The sequence below is a fragment of the Phocoena phocoena genome, chromosome 11 (genome assembly GCF_963924675.1).
Source record: "Phocoena phocoena chromosome 11, mPhoPho1.1, whole genome shotgun sequence".
Lineage (NCBI taxonomy): Eukaryota > Metazoa > Chordata > Mammalia > Artiodactyla > Phocoenidae > Phocoena > Phocoena phocoena.
This window is the reverse complement of record NC_089229.1, coordinates 14,716,677-14,734,358: the sequence shown is the minus strand read 5'-3', so window position 1 is coordinate 14,734,358 and position 17,682 is coordinate 14,716,677. Positions and strand designations below refer to the sequence as shown.

At 47.0% G+C, this 17,682-nt stretch overlaps 1 protein-coding gene across 2 annotated transcripts in view; it reads right to left on the bottom strand.

Moving 5' to 3' along the window:
* Positions 1-6,313: 6,313 nt before the first annotated feature.
* Positions 6,314-17,682, bottom strand: part of SYN3 (synapsin III) — a 411,579-nt gene continuing 400,210 nt past the window's right edge. For both annotated transcript variants that reach the window (XM_065886797.1, XM_065886798.1), the window contains 4 exons: positions 15,859-15,993; positions 14,897-14,984; positions 9,663-9,954; positions 6,314-6,446 (listed from right to left, as the gene is read on the bottom strand). In XM_065886797.1, the coding sequence (XP_065742869.1) occupies positions 6,314-6,446; positions 9,663-9,954; positions 14,897-14,984; positions 15,859-15,993 (648 nt within the window). The remainder of the gene's footprint in view (positions 6,447-9,662; positions 9,955-14,896; positions 14,985-15,858; positions 15,994-17,682) is intronic.

Sequence of the window (17,682 nt, the reverse complement as noted above, 5' to 3'; positions counted from 1 at the left end):
AATATTGCCAATGTCTTCCTGCTTTTTAAAAAATCTGTTTTGCATATAAGGAAATGGCTTGGAATGCTATGTGCTGCAAGAAAGTTTAGAGTCCTACACATGAATTCGTACATATGAATTTTTTTCCTTTGCTATACATATGTATTGTCTTCTTTCCATCACAGTGTAGAAAATTCAGTCAATAAGATTTTCCAGAGGCCATGTCACCTTTAGTAGCTTAATGTATAGGTAAAGGATTAGGGCTGTTGACATTCTTTTTTCCTGTGGTATTTTGTAATATCTGAGCTATAGGACAGCCTTTAAAAAAGTGTCCACCAGAGGCCATATGGCTTTAATTGGGTCTGGGTTGAAAGAGTCACCCTGAAACTTCGATGGGTAAAAACATCCTGGTTCTCTAGTACACCTTTCTGTGGCCTTATAATGTTAGGCTGCGCTGTATGTGGGGTGTGTGTGTGTAGTGGGGATGGAAGGACAAAGTGATGACCAGAAGCACCATATACTGTAAAACAGTAGTTTTCAAAATGCATTCATTTTCGAGTGGTCCTTGAGAGGTTCGTGAATGGTGTTGGTGTCCTGCAGATACAGGTGCTACTTTCCGACCTCACCTCGGACTTACTATCCTACACGACAGATCTCTCAGTTTAGGATACCAGTGGTGTGTCACACACCTAAATTTGTGGTCCTCCCAATAGTTTATTCCGAATTCTTTAAACCACCACCGAAGCTTTTCTTCTTGACTAGCTTTATAGTCAGAAGCTTGTAAAATCTACATTCTTTTCATTAGACCGAGACTGTTGAGTTTTATGTGTTGCTGGTGTAGGATGAGAATGAAGTCATGGTTTGGTCATAGCCTGTTCACTGCGTGACTTTCTGACACCACTTTGATGTATTGTGATAGAAGATAGTGTAGAGCAGGGGTCCCCAACCCCTGGGCCATGGACCGGTACCAGTCTGTGGCCTGTTAGGAACGGGACCACACAGCAGGAGGTGAGGCGGGCCAGTGAGTGAAGCTTCGTCTATATTTATGGCCACTCCCCATCACTCGCTCCCCAGCACTCACATTACCGCCTGAGCTCCACCTTGTCAGACCAGCGGTGGGTGGCATTCGATTCTCATAGGAGCATGAACCCTACCGTGAACGGTGCATGTGAGGGACCTAGGTTGCCCACTCCTTATGAGAATCTAATGCCTGATGATCTGAGGTGGAGCTGAGGCGGAGATGCTAGCGCTGGGGAGCGGCTGCAAATACAGATCATCATTAGCAGAGAGGTTTGACTGCACAGAGACCGTAATAAATCAGTTGTTTGCAGGCTCATATCAAAACCCAATCAGTGAGTGGCAAGTGACAACAAGCTCAGGGCTCCCACTGATTCTGCGTTATGGCGAGCTGTGTAACTAGTTCATTACACATTACAATGTAATAATAATAAAGTGCTCAATAAATGTAATGGCTTGAATCATCCTGAAACCATCCCCCCTCTCCCCTGGTCCGTGGAAAAATTGTCTTCCATGAAACCGGTCCCTGGCACTAAAATGGTTGGGGACTGCTGGTGCAGAATGCTGTGTAAGATGCACTCCACATCACTGGCTTGTAGCCTTAAGTGATTTTCTCCCCCACCCCCACCCCCAACCCTGGCCATTTATAGATGAGAGCTCTGGTTTGGCACAGCTGGAAATCAAATCATGGGAGGTATCCTCTCTTAACAATGTAAGATTTTGTGATTCCCTATGTACAAACAGTTGAAGTCTGTCCTCTCTCACTCTTGCTTGCCTCTCTCCAATTCCTGAGATCACTGTTTAGCTTAATATCTCTGTAATTCCTCCACTCTCCCTCTGCTCCCTATACCTGGGGCCCTGAGCCAAGGCTTGTCTTGCTCCTACCCTGGGCAGTAGCTGCCAATTTACAGAGCCTCAGGGAGGAGCCAGGCAGGTCCCAGCTCTCCACTGTGCTGTGAGTGTGGTTAATACTCCTTTGGATAGCCTCCAGTTGAATGTAGGAGATCAGATACGGGAAGTACTAGTTAGGTCATGTGACATAAGGTTTCATCTTAACTGACTTAATGGCTCTCTTGGGATTCCCCAATAGGTTATAGCACTTAAGTTTCTGCTATCCCACAGCAAAACAGGTAAAATGTTAATTGAGAGGCAAGGGGATGTTAACTTGCTTCTGCTCTAAACTCAACAAAAGACCACAGAGCAGATACTTAAAATATGGAGTTTGGAAATTGGAATTAAAGCAGGAGGACCAAGCAGAATAGAAATAATGAAACGTATTTAGGATTTTAAAGAATTCTCTTTCTCTCTCTCTCTCTCTCTCTCTCACACACACACACACACACACACACACAATTGTAAGAAGAATGTTTAGTTTTACATTGGTTTTACCTTAAAGAAATAATACACTGAAATTTCAAAAACTTTTCACCTTTTCCTCTTGGCCTGCCAGTTGAGGGTCATGAACACAATCGAGAAGTCTCATCTCTTGGGGCTGCATACTTTGTCTGTGGAAACACAAGGGAGCCTCTGTGCCCTTTATGCATTGTGTTTGGTTAATGGACTGGTTTGACTTGTCTGTCACCCAACCTTGCAATTTGTCTCCAACCAAACCAAAAGTGCCACCTTCTATTAGAGTCTAAATATTAGACTGAAATGGAATTTAATCCATGACTGCTCTGGAGTCGAGGACAGCTTTTGACACTTAGGGGGGATAGTTAGCAACCAGCCTGCTTGTTCTCTTGGGTAAAGAAAACCATGCGATGCATGTGCAAGTGCTCTTAGGCTCTGAGCTATTCCTCCAGCATAATTAAGTTACTGCTTGTATCGGCGAGGCTGACTTAACTCGCTTACACTGGGACTCTAACTTGCGTCCTTTCACAGATTCTAAACACACAAAACCAAATGAGCCACCAACTTGTTCTATGAAGTTGAATGAGGCACTGGGAGGGGCAGGGCTCTTAACACTGTGTGCCTGCAGGATGGCTCGAGCTGGGCTCTGCTGTGGTCTGCTGTGTGGTCTGGATGGGACCCCTGGGTCTTTGCTGGACAAGCCTTCGTATTGTCCTGGTCTGCTCGCTGCACCTCCTGACTGATGCTGACAATGGCACCTGGTCCCTTCAGCTCCCAGCCTCAGTGGTCCCGCAGTCAACTCACCTGTGTGGGCCATGCTCACCACGGGGGAGGTCTCAGCCTTCTGCTCTGCTTTCTCCCGTAGGTTAAAAAACGGCCACAGATTCTCTTCAGCTTCTTACCAATCTGTTGGTTTGATTCTCTTCCTGGGCAAGTGATTTCCTCACATTGACACTGGTAGAAAAACAGCCTTTTTCTTCTCTCTCAACATTTTGTTTACATTTTGTTAATTTCATATTTTCTAGGAGGGCCAGCGTAACACACATCCTGCACACCAACCGTGTGCGGAGCACGGCGTGCGCTGTGCTGTGCCCATGTAGCTCGTTCACGAGATGCCGGCACCAGCTTGCTTTCCCCTCGAGCTCCTTCCACTGCAAATTCAGATGAGAACTTCCAGAAGGTAGTTGAAGTTCAGGCTCATGGGATTTGCTACTGTATTTGTTACCATGGGAATGAAGGCCTATAACCCCTGAAATTCTGGAATGGTAGAACTAACTGCTCCATCAGCAGGGACTGAACGGGGGGGGGGGGGGCAGTGTGGTAATGATGAAGAGGACCCAGAGGATTAATGCAAGAGAAAGGATACGCAGATTCCAGTATCCCTCGAAAGCTGATTTGACAATTAGATGACAGTACCCTTTTATCATGCTGTTAGGAGGAAGATCGGGAAGAAGATATTTTCTCCGGCTGGTGGAGGTGTCTACTGAGGCTGCATTTGAAATTCTCTCTTCATTGTGCTACACGTCAGCACAAACCAAATGGATCTTTGTCATGTTTCAGCCTCACCAAGTCACCTTGGACGGAAAATGCTAGTCTTTCTTTGGGCCAAGGTTGTGAAACAGAGCAAAAAATAACAAACACCACCTTTCAGACTCTCTACAGAGTGACTCCCTTCCCCCTTTCATTTTGTTCTTTCCCATTAAAAAATATCACAATTACTAAAGGTTAAATGCTTGGAGGGAACATGTGCTAGCCTATGTGAGGAAACAGTCCATTTTGGGGATCAACGGTCTCCAAAGGACCATTCTTGGTCTCTGTACTCGTACACAGACTGATGGGAAAATTTATTTCAATGTGTTGGTTATAAACTTGTCTCATGTCATGGAATCTTCTGTGCATGGTTATAAAAACAAGGATGGCTGGCCTAAGAAATGAGTTTGATATTCTACTGGAATATCTGGGAAATATGGTTTGAATGTTGGGATGTTTTTAGGGACAAGGGACAGAATATGGGAAAGTGGGAAAAGTTAAGCCATGTAATCATTGTTTATGGAGCCACTAGCTTTGCTCACCCAAGGAGTGGGCCCTGGCTATGCTTCCATACCAGTACTGTTTCTCACCTTTCCCACACAGCTCAGGGCAGGGCTGCTGGTCTAACTTCAACGTGCATTCAAAATACTTAGGGAGATTGACAAAGATACAGGTTCTGGGCCTTATGACCAGAAACTCTGAATCCTTTGGTCTGAAATGAAGCTAGCTATGCACATTGGCCATGTCTCATGCTTTGAGAAACTTTGTCTAGCCTATCAATCACCACTTTGTTGTGTATTTTGGGCTGTGTTTTATTACTGAGAATTGGGTGAGATAGTTTGATGTTTTCTTCCAATCTTAATTTCCAGTGTAGAAGAGTGACGATCGCCTCACGTATTTCCTGTGTTCTCAATCTTCTAAAACACGTGGCTTTGTGGTGTTACATCCTGCCCGACAGTTTTCTGCACTCTTTTATTCAGAATGCAGCTCCAGGCCAAGGACGCTTTCATTTTTACCTCCCTCTCCCCCTTCCCTATGAACAGTGAGGGGAAGACGTGCCTCAAGTTGCAAAGTGGGCTGTAAGGGGATAGCATGGCTATGTTGGATTATCCTCGGCTCTTTGGAACCAGGAGGCTGGTCTGGCACCTACAATGTTTCTAGCACCAGGTGCTTGGAGATTTGGGACACCCCTGCACCCCATCTAATCATGACAGGAGTCTGATGTAGGAGAAAGCATTGGGAAGGGAGTCAGGGTTACATTTTCCAGCTCTGCAGTTAACTTGTTTAGTCAAATAAGTGTGGGTTAAACAAAGTTAAAGCTAATTTCTATACTGCAGGAATTCCAAGAGCCTTTGATATGTACTGTCAATCTCAGAAAAGAAACAAACAAAAAACAGTGTTTCCTAAACACGTTTGACCGGTGAACCCTTTTATAACTGAGTAGCCTTCCAGTGCCTTGCTGTACACTGCCTGCAAAACGCCGAGCTAGAAGTTACTGTCACTGCACTTTCTGATCCTGTGTCATCCATCTGTTCGTTGTCTCTGGCTCCTTGTATGTCCTTGAGGAGAAAACAACATTCCTGGTAGGAATTCAGAGACCAAATGGTGGTGTAACACGGAATGGGTAGAGAGGCCCTAACCTAACTCCTTCCTTGGGAAATGGAGGGCATATTCCCCCTCTGGGAACTAGTGATGATTCCTAAAAGAACCTGTGGTCTGCTCTTGGCTATCCAATTTAGGATAGCACTCTGGGCACGAGCGACATTGTAAAGCCTCCCCTCTGTTTCTGTTGTGTTCTGAAAGGCCCCACGGGTCACACAGCCTCTGAATTCTTTCCATGGTCTTCAAGATCCACTGGTGGCGGGTGTGATGGGGCCTTTGGCTGTCTGGTCTGCAGGGCCATCTCTTGAGCTTGGATGGGACTTGCAAGGGTAGGTGGTAGGTTCCCCTGGCTGCGTTTTTCTCCTTTTGTTTGCAAAACACTGTCAAAAGTTTATTGCCTCCTACGTTGCTGAGGTCTGACTTCAGCGTCTGCATTTGATGGAGGTGGGGCAAGGCTCAGAGGCGGCCCTTCCCAAAGGCAAGCAAAACACTAACAAGAAATGTCAAAACTAGCCACACACAGACATCTCACGTGGTTATCTGAGGCAGGGAAGCAAGCATCTGGGTAGGAAGGTTGATGTGATGCCTGTCTTTAAGGCCCGTTTTGAGGAACCTGGAGGCTCTCAAAGGCCCACCCCTCAGTCGGGCAATGCTGGAACGTCACGGCAAAGGAAAGTGGGAACACATGTAGATACTCAGTTCCTGGACCAAAGGCATTTGGAAAGTATATTCTCAGGCCCTCCATTCTGTTCCCGTCAGGAACCAAGGCTGAGATGGAGGATGGGGCAGGAGAGGGGGAGTGTAACGGGGCACCCCCCTCCCGGCCTGGACAGGGTTAGTCAGAGAACAGGCTGGCGAAAGACTTCCTCAGGTTGCGGATGGTCTCGGCCTTGGCCTCGTCTTCACTTGGGGTCCCACGCTGGGAGGCGTCAGACGTGCTGAGGCTGTTAGTCAGGGACTGGGATTTGCTGAAACAGAAAGGCAAGGGGGTTGGGGGCGACGAGGCTGGACTCCCCAGGAAGTGAGTCCTGGGGCTTGCCTGGAAGCCAGCTGGGTGAGCCCCGTCACCACAAGGACAGTGAGACCAGAAACAAGGCATCCCCGCCCTTACACGATGCCGAGTACACCACACACGCAATTAACCTGCAAGGTGGTTATCGGTATCCTTCTTTTTTAGGCACAGGAATTGGGGCTTACAGCAAGTAACAGGGGAGCATCCAGGGCTCATATTCTTTTCACAAAGCCAGGCTGCTCAGACGGCAGGCGTGACTAGAGCGCAGCTTGACCACTCTCCTGCCTCTGTGTACAAACCCACTTGGTGAAGGGCTGTATCACCGGGTTATGGTTGTTCCTCCTATACTCTCCAGCGCTAGTCTGGGAATCAGGAGGTCTGTATTCCAGACCCTCTCTGCCATTTGGCCCCTCCGGCTGTGGGCAAGTAACTCACTGCTCGGGACCTCCTTTCCCTCATCGGCAAAATGGAGGGTCGGTCTGGCCCACCCTCAGGTCTCTTCTAGCTCTGGCACTCTGGGCTTCAATTCCAACTCTTCTCGGAAGCCCTTATTGCCGATTCCAGCCCATTTTGGAATTCTCACGGTGCCTACTGTTTGAACAACAGTGTTTGACCCTGTGTGCCAGCCTAATGCTAGGTGACAGGTTGGAGAGACGAATGAGATTCAGGCCCTGCCCTCAAGGGGCTCACAGTCTAGTGGGGGTGAAAGACATGGGAAGAGATCCCCACTTGGTCTTGTCATCACATTGAACAAAATCTTCTTCAAAGCAGAGACTATCTTTTCCCCCTTTGCTTATCCCCCCCGGGGTGTTATCCAGGACTAAGTTCAGAGTAGGCATTTGATAAATACCTGTGGATTTGAATTGAGCCAAATAATACTTTAGAGCAACAACCCAGGAGATTTAAATGTTTTTAGCTAGATGACTATTGAGGTTAGTGTCCAAACCTGGCTTAAGTCCCAAAGCCCTCGTCTGTCCTGTGATCAGCCGGGCTGTATCTTTTCACATGTGAGAGGCTGTCACGGATACACCCGTATGGAGCCAGCTGCATTCTGGCTGGCTAGAAGCACTAACTGTGCAAAAATTCATTTTAATCCTTACAATAACCCTGTGGTGCAAGTACTATTGTCCCCATTTTGCATGAGAGGAAGTCTAAGCACAGAGAGATTAGATAACTTTTCTGAGGTCATGCAGCTTTCAAGTGGCAGAGCTGACACTGAACCCAGGTGGTCTGACTCTAGAGTCTGTGCCGTCAACCTCTATGCCTATTGCTGGAGGACCACTTGCTAATTTCATCAAACTAAAAATGCATTTGTCCTTTGATCCAATAATACCATTTCAGGTATTTTCTATACAGCTGATCCTGCACGTATAAGAAACAGCATGTTTTCAAGGCTATTCACTGCAACCTTCTTTGTAAGAGCATACCACATTTCCATTTAGGGTGGATTAGTTGGATAAATTGTAGTATAACTATATAGTAGAATACTATCCAGCTGTGAAAAGGAGAAAATGTCAATGAACTGAGTGGAAGAGCTCCAGGATTTACTGTTAAATGTAAAAGCAAGGAGCAAAATGGTGTGGACAGTGAATACTGCTGATTGTGTAAATAAGTGGGAGGAGGGAATCAGAACATATATTTCTGTATTTGCATAAGGAAACACTGGAGGAACACACAAGGAACTAACAAAAATGGTTACCTCTGGGGAGCAGGGGGCAGGAAAGCACTGGATAGGAATGAGATGGGAGTAAGATTTTTTTCAATAAAAACAATATCTTTTAGATCTTTGAACCATGTGAATGTATTACCTATTCAGAAAAATTATGGTTAGCATGACTCATGGGCTGGATGTCCTGTGTTCAACCCTAGCTCTTCTACTTCCTAACAGTGGAAACTTTGGCAAATTATTAATGTCTTTCTCTGTTTGCTCATCTGTAAAATGGGGATAATAATTGTTATTAACTCCTAAGCCTGTGGACTTAAAAAAAACAAACCAACTAGGTGAAGGGCTTAGTACATAGTAAGTAGATAATAGATGCTAGCAGTGAAACGATGATTATTAATATTAGTGTTTGGAGTTGAAGAAAGGGAGAAGCCTTCCAAAGAAAACACACTTAGGGTCTCTCTTTCTGACCTCAAACCAAGAGACGGGCTTGAGTGGAAACAGGAAAGAGGATGTATGTGTGCATTGGGATGGATCTTTTACAAAGTGGTGGCAACACTCCTTCCTGTCCCCATCACCTAGTCTTTCACAATGCGACTCTGCAGATCCTCCTATCAAGAGACTATTTCCCCACCTCTTTAATCTGGGCTTGACCATGTGACTCGTATTTACCAAAGGTGTGTGATGGGATGAAATGACATTATGTGGCGTCTTCTAAGGCTGGACCTCGAGAAGCCTTGAAGCTTCTACTTTTGCCCCTTTGGAATGTAATTCTACCATGTGAGGAAGCTGGGCCCAGCCTGCTGGAGGATGAGGCCCAAGGAGAGAGAGAAGCTCAGCTGACAGGCAACACCAACAACCAGATATGTGCAGGAGGCCTTCTTGGACCATCCAGCCCCAGGTAAGCTGCCAGATGACTACAGCCATATGAGTGATCCCAGTAGAGTAGGGTTGCTAGATTTAGTAAGTAAAAATACAGGACACCAAGTTAATTTTGAAATTCAGATTAAAAACAATTACTTTTTGAGTATAAGTATATCCCATGTAACATTTGAGGGCATACTTATGTTCAAAACTATTCATTGTTTATCTGAAATTCAAATCTGCCTGGGCATCCTATATTTTATCTGGCAACTCTACAGGAGAGACCAGCAGAAGATCCTCCCAGCTGAGCCAAACTCAGAACAAATTGCTAAACCAAAAAATTATGAACAAAGAAAATGGTTGTTTTCTTAAGCCACTAAGTTTCAGGGTGGTTTGTTATGCAGCAAGAGATAACTGATGCATGTATACATGGAGGATCACAGTGGGACCTAATCTATCCTCTCACCTTTCTGGGCCCTGCCTGCCATCCCGGTTCCATCCTCTGGGCTTCCTTCTACCCATTTAAAGTCTGGGTGAGTCCTTGGTGGGTCTTCCTCTGTCTCCGAGTTCCTGATCCTGAGCCAGCCCAGCTCTGTCCACACCCTAAGTCCACCCTATGCCCTTCCCAATTCCCAAAGCACTTACTTGAGATGGGGGTGGGGTGCTGCTGGTTTCTTGGACTCTTCACCCTGTTGGGAGGTGCTGCGGTTCTGCATGGGGGGCCGGGGCTGTGAGGTAAGGGTGGTGCCTGGCTTGGAGACCTGGTTTGGAGAGCTGCCTCCAGATGTGCGGGATAGCTGTGGAGAGCCTGGTGACCTCTGCTGCTGTGGAGATCCAGATGAGGGACTCAGGGGTTGCTGGCCTTGTGGGGAGAGCCTCTGTTGCGAGGGGCTTCCAGATCTCGGGGGCTGAGGAGACTGAGCTTGGCGAGGGCCCCCTACAGGGAGAAAAAAATTATTACATTGATATTTTTTACGATAAATATGGCTGTGCACAAGTGTCGCTTCAGGGATGTTCATTACAGTGTTTTTCATTTTTTTTAAAGATTTTTTTGATGTGGCCCATTTTTTAAAAGTCTTTATTGAATTTGTGACAATAATTGCTTCTGCTTTATGTTTTGGTTTTTTTGGCCACGAGGCACGTGGGATCTTAGTTCCCCGACCAGGGATTGAACCCGCACCCCCTGCTTTGGAAGGCGCAGTCTTAACCGCTGGACCGCCAGGGAAGTCCCTACAGTGTTTTTTGTAACAGTGAAAAACTGAAAACAATACAAATGCCTAACTGTAGAGGAACTGACTAGGAACATTAAGATAAATTCATATAATGGAATATGCTATGGTCATCACGTATGACGTGGCAGAATAATATTAAATGACGTGGGATGTTGTTGATTAGCAGCTTATAAGACAGTATTTGCCGTTTGATTCCATTTTGGCATGTATATATATAAAGCTATGTAAAACAGAAAGACTGCAAGGTTCAACATTAAAACCAGTGTGTCTCAAACTTGAATGGCATATGAATCACCATGCATCTTGTCGAAATAAAGCTTCCGATACAGTAGGTCCTGAGCGGTGTTATGAACTGGATTGTGTCCCTTCACAAAATTCATATGGTGGAGTTCTAACCCCTGGTGTGACTGTATTTGGAAATAGGGCCTTAAAGGAGGCAACTATTGTTGAATGATGCCATAAAGGTGGGCCCTAATCCAATAGGACTGGTGTCCTTATGAGAAGAGAGAGAGAGACCAGGGACCTGCACACACAGAGGAAAGGCCACGTGAAGACACAGTGAGAAGGTGTTGTCTGCAAGCCCTGGGGAGAAGTTTCAACCCTGCTGGCACCTTGATCTTCCAGCCTCCAGAACCATGAGAAAATAAAGGTCTGTTGATGAAGCCACTCAGTCTGTGGTATTTTGTTATGGCAACACGAATGGGGTCTACGTTACTAACAAGCTCCCGGGTGATGCTTCTGCTTTCCACGCTTCGAGTGATGAGGCACCGAGCAATGCTTTTAAAAGCGGTGGGATGATGAGGGACTTAAATTCTCTTCCTTTTGCTCACTGATGTTTTCCACACTGAAGATGTATTACTTTTGAAACAATGAAAATAATTATCCCTTACTTTCGAATAGCTCTCTAACCTTTTCTAAGAACTTTCAAAAGCAATATATCATTTGATCTAGAGAGAGGCCGGTAGGGAAGATACCACCCTCCTCATCAGGTTGCAGTGGAAACAGCCTCATTAAGGTTTCATAACTAGAAGGGGTAACCACGGAAAGCGCACAGAGGAGCTTGGCTTCACCCTGTTCCTGCACAGAGCATACAGGCTTTCACCTACAAGCGAAAGGACATTTTAGCCTCCCAGAAATGACTTTGAGTGGAATTCCAAGGCTCCAAGCAAGCAAGGTGCACCCTCCTCACCCTTGAACCCAGGTGTCAGGACTGCTGATTGTGAAATGCATCTTGGCGAAGCAGACTGGCTGCCTGCTGCTCTCCATTCCAGGATACAGCGGCTCCTGGGAAGGTGGGATGCACCGCGGTGATTCTCGCCATGCTTTGTTGAGAGGATGGGAGACTGAGAGTTTAAAAAGGGCTGGAGCTCAACTCTGAGCCCTTTCATAATGTGGCTTCCACTTGTGTGAGCTCCCCAGGTCTCTACTGTGTCCTCTCTATCATGTCCCGGCCTTGGGCTGGGCACCCTCGCAGCTTGTGGGTTAGGCATTATTATCATCCCCATTTTACAAAGAAACTCAGTCCCAGATATACTGCGACTTGCTTAAAGAGTGTCACTTCTAGTAAGGGGAAGAGCCTAGACTCAAACCTAGATCTCTCTGACTCAAAGCTCTGTTTTCTTTTGTTTCCCTTTTTTCCTTTCTTTACTGTACCACACAGGGCAGCACCTTTGTGCAAATTAAGAAAAAGGTGCTTTCCCCCAGTGGTGGCTGCTCTGAGCCCGGTGCAAAGGGGGCAAGGACTAGATTTCAGCCAGCCTCCCCGCTCAGACTGTCTCAGCTGGGCCCTGTGTGGTGGGCACGACCTGCATGTCTGGTGGCCCTGACACCCTACAGGTACCAGAGCCCCAGGTCCTTGCCATTAACCTGCCGTGTGACTGTGGGTGCGTCACTTCTCCTCTCCGGCCCTTGTTTGGAAATGAGGTCGTTGGAGTAGACATCAAACATCCCTCCACACCTGAACATCTTTGTGAGCTTGTGCAACACTTTCCAGGTTGGGCTGAATTGCAGCTCTAGTCTAGCAACTGACTGCACACGGCTTGATTCGTGACTATACTGTCCCAGTAGATTGGAGGACCCACTGATCACAAAACTCAAACACCTATAGGGCCAGGCAGATAAATAAATAAAGCAGGAGAGTGTCAGAAAAATCACGTGGCTTTAAAAACTTTTCCCACTTGAGATACACGGTTCAGAGACTTACCTCTTTAAAGAGGTGCAAGCATAAAGAAAATGGCAGTTGACACTGTGTCACTGTGGAAGTGCCACTAGCAAGGAAGGAGTAGGGCCTGAGGCAAACGGAGGAGTCCTTGCCCTGTCAGTGGACAGCTGCTACGTAGCAAGCAGGCCCACTGTTTCTAGAGCTCCTGCTCTATCAAGAGAAGCTGGAAATCTAGATCTTTATGTAAAAGCTTCTGATTTTTAAATGTTGGTTTACTTTTTTGTTTTTTAAACCCATTGTAGGTCCAAAAAGACATGTTTTCTAGTTTTATCTTAAATCCTCACCCCCGCCCCACCTCTCCACATTCTTCTCCTCAGGACTGATAATATCTTGGAAAATCTGGATACTCATTCATTCATTTATTAACTATTCGTTCAGTCCCTATTATACAGGTGGGATTCATCAAGAGACACTAATTTCTTTCAGCTTCTCAGCAAAGCAACAAATTTAGTATTTTTTGTTTGACCACATACAGAAAAAAAATTAAATGTAGAAAGTATTTGCCTTAGCCCAGGATTGGTGCTAAAAGATGATGAGGTTCATTAAAAGAGACCTTCATTTTTACTGAGTTGAAAGTGAGTAGTGAGTTCAGAAGACAAGTTTAATAATGTGATCTTGTTATTTTGGGAACTCAATGAAAGCACTGTGTTTTAATTACCCCTGTTATTTTTAATCTGAATGTTAATTCAATGAGCATTTTCTTTAATTATCCTAATTGGTTTTAAATTGATTGTTTTTCAACTCACTAAACGTGTGTTTAGCCTCATGTTGCTTAAAATATCCCTTTATCGAGCGTGTCTCTACTCTGGGCCGGAAAGGAAACCAGAATACAGTAGCTCTCTGTTTTAAAAGTGCTCGGTTCAAATGTGGTTGAAAAAGTAAGTCCTGGGGCAGAGTGAGACAGGCCAGGGCAGGGCAGAGGCACAGTCAGAGCCTGGCAGGGTGATGAATAAGTACATTTATAATTATAGAATTATCACCAGGCAGGAGGGCAGTGGGGCTGCTTTAGTTATAAGGATTGTTATGATAACAACCGTTAAGGACAACATGTATATTATAATTGTTAGTAAGACACAAAATATTAATAGTGAGTTTTTAATGGTAAAGGTCATATAAGTAGTTATTAACAATATATTAGTAGCAGTAAGAGCTAGAACCAACTAAGCACTACCTCCACGCCGGGACACCTTGCTAACTGCTTCACCTGCGTTTTCTCACGGGAAGCTTCCCATTACTAAACGGGGCAGCTGTCATTTCCTCCTTTATCACTGGGGAAACTGAGGCTCTGAGAAGTGATGTAACTTGCCTAAGTCTGCCAGGGTACTGAGACATGGAAGTGGATTCAAATAGGTGTTTATCTGCCTGAAGAAGAAGCCAGTGTTCTTTGGTACACAGTTATGTAAAGTCATGCAATTTCCCTCTTCTTAAATGCTTTCTGCTTTTCCAAGAAGAGAAGCACAGACAAGAAAGATGAATGGAGTGTTTTATCTAAGACCTTTTGAAGAAGAAGCCATTTGGTGCCCAAGGCCGATTTTCCCAAGAAGCAGTGAATCTGTTACTTTGATAAAAGCGACTGGGAAGGCCACGGTGTGATAGTAATGTTTCTTTCTGATGAGTCTTAAAGCAGATCCTTAAAAGGTCGCCATGAAAATGCCTGGCCTGGTTTCTTGGTGCGAAGTGGTCCTGAGGCTCCAAGCTGGCACTAGAGCAGTGAGTGTGCCCGGAAAGTTCTGACTGCAGGAGAGGACATGGGCTGACTTTCTCCCCAGGCCTGAGCGTGAGAACACCCGAGCAGCTGGCAGCCTAAGATAGTTAGTTATTGCCACGATTTCTTTTCATCTTGTCATCAATGGTTCATCCATTCTCTAATAAATGGTGGCATTTACATAGTAATGCTGGGATACTTTTTGAGGAACAATTCCAATCGACAAGGTTCTGTACAACGTTCCGTTTTTCTTTCTCACTCTAGCTGGTTGGCTCATAAATCTATAATCAGGCACTGCTAGCGGCTAGGAAACAGACAATTTCTAGAAGATTTGAAAGCCCAGACTTGTAAACCTGCCATTTTCTTGTGCTTCCTTGGACGAAGCCTCAACACCCATCTCTGTAAAAAGGAAATACGGTTGTTTTCACTGTTGACAAGTTGGGAGGCTGAAAATGAGAAAACAAACGGGAAAGTCCCTAACACAGTGGTACTTAATACATTTACTGTCTGTCTTCCTTTCCTCCTTTTCTGAATTTAAGGGGGTGACAAACCTCATGGTCTCTTTCATTCTGCATACAGAGCGAGGGCACATATCTGGCGATAAAGTATTAAGATGGAGTGTTCCAGAGCACCTTCTGGAAGTCACGCGTGGACCCCTCAGTGCATTCCAGCATGCTTGCTGGACGGTTTCTCTCGGTGAGCGGCCTGTCGTGGGCCCTACCTTGTGTGGGTGTCCGTGGCTGAGGCTGTCCGAGCGGAGGTCCAAGCTGGGCTTGCCCAGGGGGTTTTGCTGGTTTAGTCTGAGGAGTCTAGAGCAGAAGAGAAAAGAAGCCTGTTGTGATCACCACAGCCATTTACTTCCTGCGTACGAGGGCAGGGTTTATCAACATCTGTTCACTACTGAGGTAAAACTTACATAATGTACACAGTTCTTAAGTGTACAGCACAACGAGTTTTCACACGTGGATACACCTGTGTAACCACCAAGCAGGTCAAGACAGAACATTTCCAGTGGAGAAGCCTGCTCTGTGGCCCCACCCAGCCAGCAGCCCCCTCGAGTATGACCGTCATTCTGACATCTGTTATCACAGGTTTGTTTTTGTGGGGAAAGGGGAAGCAGGTTTTGGGACTTGCTTTTCCAGAAAGCTGGGGGTCTAGCAAATTCTTTGGAGAATAATCTGGTAGTCCATGGTGAGGACTGTGGAAGGGAGGAGCTCTGAGGGAGCAGGTCGAGGTTGGAGGATGAGGAAAACGGAAGACACAATAGTCTCTGTTGACTGGTGCCCTGGGAGCATACAAAGGGCATGTGTGTACACGGGCACGTGCGTGCGCGCACACACACACACACCCTGCTCCCTGCTCAGGCCCGGGATGGAGGGCACAGAGGAGACAACTGGTTTCTTATGTTAATAATCTCTGCCTACAGACACCCAAAGCCCAGTTGAGCAAGGTTTTTCTCCCCAGGATGGTGAAGGGAGGAAGGGCCTCTCAGAGCCTCCCAAATTCCCCCATCAGGAGCAGGGCTACAAGCTCTCCCCCAATCCCAGCCTCAGCCACACCCCATTCCTTTCTCCCCAAGTTGGTTCCTCCCTGGGAACATCTCCTGTGGATCAGGGCACCCATTCCCAGACAGCCAGGCATTTCTCATGGCTACACAGTGTCCCTTACTTCCGAGGACCTTACCCAAGGCCTCAGGGGCGAGGGCACTGTGCCCCCTGGCATCGGGAGTTGGCTCATTTTGGAGACAACGAGATCGGCCATCAGCTGTTTGTCCTCTTCCAGGTGCTCTCCAATCAGGGGCATGGAGCTGTCCATCACCTGCAGGTGATGAGAGAAAGGAGTCCTGAAGGACCCTCAGGCCAGGGCGGCCAGGCAGCGCATCCCAGGAGGCAGGCTCAGAGCTCATGACAAAAGTGAACACTAGATGGCAATGCTCTCCATGCAAACACCCAGCCCAGCGCCTCCAGCTGGGAATGACCCCCTTGGAGACATCCAGTTTCCTGCAGTTCAGTCTAAATCAACTCCCTGGACTCAGTTCAATTCAGTCGACATTTGCTGGACCTCAGACATGCGACCAAGGGCTGGGAGCCTTTGCTGACCTTTTCCGCTCCTTTCTTTGGGGAGCTGGTCTCTGCCCCTCCTTTCCCACCTTGGCCCCCACCCAGGATTGGGGCTGGCCTCCTGAACTCTGGCCCAAGGTCAAGGTTTTCCACAAAGCCTGAAGCAGTGAAGGTGGGGGGCTCGATTATGACCAAAAAAAATAACAAGGGTTAGAGTCGACTCAGGGCTCGGAGAGAAGAGGGAAGAGGCAAGTCCTGTTCTCCAGGGCTCTGGCAGAATAAACTCCCGGAGAGGAACTTCTCCCACGGGGAGCAGGCTGCTTCTCAAAGGAGGCACAGTGCTTACACTGGGACGGGCCCTGAGAGATCATATCTGTACATCCGCACATCCGCTTTTCTTGCAGATGGGGAAACCGAGGCCCAGAGATGGGAAGGGACTTGCCCGAAGTCACGCAGGCCAACGATCCAGGTGATTCCCCAGGCACAGGCAGCTGTAGACGGTCTCGAAGGGGAGCGAGGCCTTGGTGGGCCGTCTCCTCCCCAGCTGTAGGGAAATCCAGCCTGCTCACCAACACCCCCCTCCCCCCGCCCCCATCAAACGCACTGTCTCGTTCTCCCTTTTCCCAAGCTGGGGACTCACCAGGTTCTCTCTCTTGTCCAGGTCCTTGTGCATGTCATTCTCTCTGCACACTCTCTACCTGCCTAGGCCCTTCTCATCCGTCAGGGAACATCTAGCTGGCCCTTCCTCTGGGAAGCCTCCTCGGCACTCCTGCCACCCTCACTTTGGCCGTCCCATTGGAGAGCTTATCCCACAGGGCCATGGTCTCCTGTTGATGTGTGTCTCCCCAACCAGACAGTGAGCCCCTGGGCTGGGGATGGACCCTGTGTCCTGTTAGACAGGTGTGCCCTCGCTAAATACCTCTTGAATGGAGGAATGAAAGGTCCCTACAATAAGTCCTGCTGAGGACGATAAGGATACTAATAAGTGCTACGTGTCATTATTATGTGCCAGGCGCTGTCCTAAGCACTGGGTGTGGATGACCTCACACAAATCTCAGCATAGCTCTCTGAGATAGGTACCATTACTATCCTTATCATGATGGGAAAACTGAAGTCAAAGAAGTAGCAAATTCAAGGACAGATTGCTAGCAATCCTTCCGCGTCTCACCGATCAATGAACAGCTCTCTGTGGTAAGAAAGGGGAACAGCAGACCTGGGTTCCAGGCTTCGGTTCTGCTAGGGACTTGCTGTGTGATCTTGGCATGTCATTTTTCCTCTGCGGGCCTGTTGTTTCCCTCGACTATAAACTGAGGGGTGTGGGCAGCTGCAAAGACCCTTCCAGCTGGGACTTTTAGGAGCCTGTGAGTCTAAAGCACCTACTATGGTGGGGAAGCTGAAAAGCAAACTCAAGGATGTGATGCAGATTCTATTATGGATGGTCCTGAAA